Here is a 4,877-nt window from a genome sequence, read left to right as displayed (position 1 = left end):
TTCCTCTTAAAAAATGCATCAATTCTTTGATTTTTCGTCATTATTTTGTACAAAAATTTGAATATATATCCTGTAAAATATATAAAAAAATTAGAAGGATAAATATTAAAATTTATAATATTTATTGATTTTTTTATCAATTTATAAAAATATAATAATATCAATATTTATTGAATATTCTAATATTTTTTATCATATAAAAAATTAAATTAAATAAACAGTAATATATAAAATAATATTAAATTAAATAAATAAAAAATACCTAATTTTAGAATGAGAAGCAAAATTATAGTAAAAGTATGATATAGGAATTGAACTTAAGTATCTTAAATTATAGTAAAATATTTGAACCAACTAAATTACTATTTATTTTTTGAAGAATTACTACTAATTTTTTTATAACAAATTTGGGAGGCCATGACCCCATTGCCCTAGTTAAGCTCCGCCACTGTCTACAATTGTAAAATGCTGACACCAGCTACAACGGCTATGCGATATCTAGGAACATGTATTGCCTTTTGATGCATGATCATCATTTAATAGTTTCCTAGTTATTAATATTATGTTAATAAAGATAGTGATTGATCGCAATTTCTCTTGTGTTTTAATCAAGATACTTTGAGTGTTCTACTTTATGTGTTTTGCAGAAGATCGTTGAAGATTTTGTTAATAATTGAGGCAAACTCAGAAAGCTACTCAATTCAAAGAAGAAGCAGAAACAGAAAATAAGAAAGATTTTATTAATAACAGAGACACGGAACATTGCCACGCCAACCCCACGCCCACTTCATACAACACCAAGAGTGTGTGAGACGTGGCATACTCGACCATATCCCAGTAACCCCCAAGCCTTCCTCCATCACACGTGTGGGACGTGGGTCAGGCCCACTCCACGCCCAAACTTCCAGGCTCGAAGACGTCCCACTTGGGGCATGCTCAGACACACCAACTTCTCCACCCTCGCACCCAGGCTCGAAGGCGTGGGATGTGGCCCACGCCAAGTCTTCTTCTCATTGCTAACGTGGAATGTCTTCCACGCCATCCTTCACTCTAATTTTAAAGACATTCCACATAAAATATGCCATGTTTATTATGAGACCCAAAATTTTTAAAAAATTAGATTATAATATTTATTTATAATTAAAAAAAATTATTTAATTATCTCTAATTTTATAATCTAAATATTTATTTAAAAATAATTTATAAACTTATGAATAAATAATATTTTTTTTAAAGATAATTTTATTAGATTAAAATTAGTTTTCTACTCCTATTCTTATTAAAAATTATCAATCTACCCTCACCCTCCTCCCCAAATCAAAACCATAACCCTAACTATACACAAAACACACAACCGAGAGAGAGGAGAGAAACAGAGGAAGAAGAACGTCGCCGATAGAGAGGGAGGTTGCCGCCGCCGCCAAACCAACGAGCCAACCCATTGCCATAAACTTTTTGTCCGTCGAGCCACCATCACCGTCGTTGTCGCTGGGAAGGAGGAAGAAGACGCGCGAGAGAGAGAGCGCCGTCCAGCCATGTGTCGCCGCCACTGGAGAGTATCACCTTCGCCATTGTTGAGGGAGCAGAAAGAGCTCGAGAGAGGGAGTCAAAATGCGAGAAGGAAGGAGGCCGCCGACGTCGCGCTCCGCTGCTGCCGTGAGAAGCCGCCGCTATCACCGTCGCGGGCGTGGGGACCGTCGCCATCGTCGAACTAAGCTGAGGGAGAGGAAAACGCGATGGAAGGGGAGCCGTATGCCACCGCCATTGCTGCAGCCGCGCCACCGCGCCTCTGTCGCCGGAAAACGGCACTGTGGTCGCTGGGAAACGCTACCGGAACTGGCTGAGTTAGCGCTACTGCCGCTGGTAAGGGTGTTCTTGCTTCTGGTTTCCATTCTTTTGATTTTCGGGATGTTGTTGTCACTGCGTTATTGCTGCAGTTACCGCTGAGGTTTTTCGTCATCACTGAGCTGCTGTTCCACCCCGCCCTAGTTTTCATTGCTTTTGGCAGGTTCTGTTCCTGTCGGTGAGGGCCATCGGGGCTGTTGCTGCTCCATTCCTTTTGTTCCTTTTAGATTACAGTAAGTATTTCTATTTCGAAACCCTCGCTATTAGTGTTCTGTTATAATTTGTTGAAGATTTTGAGGTATTTGATGTCGTAGGATGAGTACCATTATTGCATGCTATGTTTGTGGGTGTTACTAGAATATGGTATACGAGACATAAGCTCTACCTCCTCAGTTTTTTGACAGTTCTTTGAGGATAACTTAAGATGGGTAGCTAACGAAGCTCCAACCAATTTAGCTTGATCCGTATTTAAGCATTGTAACACTTTTGTAATGTAACTTTGTTATTTTAACACAACCTACCACAATGCTTCTCCTTATGAATCTCCATTCCCATCATTTTTTTTTTGTTGTAGGCAAGTCCTTTATCTCAAATTCTTTTTTCAACTGAACTTTCAACATACTAATTTCATCTTTGTCATTAGCTGCAATTAACTTATCATCAGCATACGACAATAGATGAATTTGCAAACCATCTTGAAGCTCCTTAGAATAGATGCAGTTATCATATTAGATTCTATTATCTTAGGTATTGCTTCAATTTATACAGTGACTTCTTCAGCAAGCAAACATGATCTTTCTTCTCAGGATCTATAAATCTTTCCAACTGATTCATATAGATCGTTTTTACATCAAGATGTTCGAGCTCTAGGTCAAACATATATATAGAAGCTAGTAGGACTTGAATAGTGTTACGCTTCACAAATAGGAGAGAATATTTCATAGAAGTCAAGATCCTCGTTTTGAGTATAGCCTTTTGCTTCTAGTTTTTTCTTGCAGCTTCAATCCAAGAATTTTTTACTTTTTTTTAAAGACCCATTTGTAATCAATCGCTCTTTCTCGTTAAGAAGTTTCACCAGTTTTCATGTTTAATTTTTGTAAAGAGATTCAAGTTTCACATCCATTGCAATAGCCAATGCATAGGCTATAGGAACTACCTCTGCTGGATCAAATGCATAAGATACATAATCCACATAACTTCGAGGTTTTTGGATTTGTCTTTTTTCTCTGTCAGTTGCAATATTGTATCTTTCTTATTTTCTAATTTCTTCACCTGTATTTCTACCATCTAATTCATCTTGTTGTTCTACTTTAAGTTGAGCAGCACTTGAAGTACTAGGTTGATTTTCTTTTTCTTGCTTTAACGTCCCACCATCAATTTCTAACTAAACCTGCTTATGGAAGCCATGATCTATATCTACATGATAATGAACTTAGGGAACCTACTTTCTCTATACACCACAATTTGTAGCCTTACTTTCACCACTCGTGCATATTCTAGAAATATACATTTATTTGCACTCGCCGCAAGTTCACCAACACTCGTATGGGCATACGTAGTGAAACCAAATATCTTTAAATCTAAATAACTTATAGGTTGACTGGATCATACTTCTTGTGGAATTTTTAAATCGATTACAGTTGATTGAGATCGAGTTTCTCGGTAAACGGCTATATTGATCACCTCAATCTAAAATGATTTGGGAAGACCAACATTGATTCTCATGCATCGTGTTCACTTCAGAGGTGTTCTATTCATCCATTCCGTAATTCCATTCTGCTGTGGTGTTCTAGGCAGTACAGTACGGTGCCTCACTGTATTAGTATTTCTGCAGAACTCAGCAAATTCTTGACTACAAACACTCTGCCATTGTCGGTTCTGCGTCTCTTAACTGATCGTCCAGTTTGTTTCTCGAGCATGATCTTCCATTGCTTGAATTTACCAAACGCTTCATCTTTTTTCTTCAGGAAATAAACCCATATTTTTTTGGAATAATCATCTATCAATGAGAGAAAATAATGAGCTCCACCTAACGAGTTAACAGGGACAGGAGCCAAATGTCTAAGAGGACATACTCCAATATTCTCTTGCTATTGTATTTACCAGAATTGAACTTCACTTGTTTTTGTTTTTTGAAGACACAGTTTTCACATAATTACAACTCTTTATATCTTTTACCAAGTCTTTACTAACAAGTATGGACATTCCTTTCTCATTCATGTCACCAATCTTTATATGGCACGGTTGTATAGCATCATTATTGCCTTTTTTTAAAGGATAGAACAATACAATTTTCAATGACTCTTTTTTTTACAATGGATAAATCCCACCATGAAAGTTTTTTTTTTCATTACCACCATTGAGCCTTTCAATACTTTCATGAAATAACATTCTCACCAATAAATTTGTAATCTTTTTTGACAAAGGCATTTAATGAAATGAGGTCTCTAATTCTAATGTGTCATGAATAAATCAAAACTGATATCATCATCTAATTCTATTTGCACCTCTCCTTCAGCTACAACTGGAATAAATATGCTATCCTCTAGCCTTGATCTTTACTTTCTTATTTTTGTAGGAGGTAAAAAAAGTATCTATTAAGCGTCAGAGTGAAAGATGCATCATAATTCATAATCCAATATTAGCATCACTGTCAATTAATCTTTCCAACGGACTTCTACAACGTGCTGAAATTTGCATGGCAGATTTAGATTTTTTCATATGAAATCTTGTCAATGGGAAGTACTAAATAAATGTATATCGAGAATCCATTAATCAAACAAGGTATATCTTCTAATCAATATATTAAAGCTTTACGTCCAAGCAAAATCCTTATCCAAGTCTATCCAGTTGTTGTAACGTTTCAAATCACGTGCTTTCAAATTTACACACGTAGATTTTTCTTCTTTCCTTCTTCTTCTCCTCCTCTTTTTTCTCCTTCTCTTAGAAATTATCAATTCAATTCAGCACACCTGCGTCTATTCAATTCAAAGCAAATTCAATTCAATTCATAATGAATTGAACATGTTATT

General features: G+C 36.0%; 1 protein-coding gene across 3 annotated transcripts; it reads left to right on the top strand.

Moving 5' to 3' along the window:
- Positions 1 to 1,282: 1,282 nt before the first annotated feature.
- LOC112766433 (uncharacterized) lies at positions 1,283 to 4,668 on the top strand. 3 transcript variants are annotated; one of them, XR_003184343.3, is made up of 3 exons: positions 1,283 to 1,863; positions 1,938 to 2,078; positions 4,424 to 4,668. XR_003184343.3 is itself a non-coding variant. In XM_025812328.3 (2 exons), exons 1-2 carry the CDS (start codon positions 1,612 to 1,614, stop codon positions 2,025 to 2,027), a joined length of 342 nt encoding a protein of 113 aa, XP_025668113.1. In that variant the 5' UTR covers positions 1,304 to 1,611; the 3' UTR covers positions 2,028 to 2,383. The 3 variants fall into 3 exon arrangements, 1 of the variants encoding a protein (XP_025668113.1); XR_011875056.1 differs by lacking the exon at positions 4,424 to 4,668 and adding an exon at positions 2,948 to 3,190 and having other exon boundaries at positions 1,304 to 1,863; XM_025812328.3 differs by lacking the exon at positions 4,424 to 4,668 and having other exon boundaries at positions 1,304 to 1,863; positions 1,938 to 2,383.
- The last annotated feature ends 209 nt before the right edge of the window (positions 4,669 to 4,877 follow it).

The sequence above is a fragment of the Arachis hypogaea genome, chromosome 17, assembly GCF_003086295.3.
Source record: "Arachis hypogaea cultivar Tifrunner chromosome 17, arahy.Tifrunner.gnm2.J5K5, whole genome shotgun sequence".
NCBI lineage: Eukaryota > Viridiplantae > Streptophyta > Magnoliopsida > Fabales > Fabaceae > Arachis > Arachis hypogaea.
The sequence above is the reverse complement of the archived record's forward strand: the minus strand, read 5'-3'. Positions and strand labels throughout refer to the sequence as shown.

What these genes read in the sequence shown, in the direction of transcription:
- LOC112766433 (XM_025812328.3), top strand. Translation starts at nt 1,612, where the DNA reads ATGCGAGAAGGAAGGAGGCCGCCGACGTCGCGCTCCGCTGCTGCCGTG. An exon ending in AGTTAGCGCTACTGCCGCTG is followed by an intron (nt 1,864 to 1,937) that starts GTAAGGGTGTTC and finishes TTATTGCTGCAG; the next exon opens with TTACCGCTGAGGTTTTTCGT.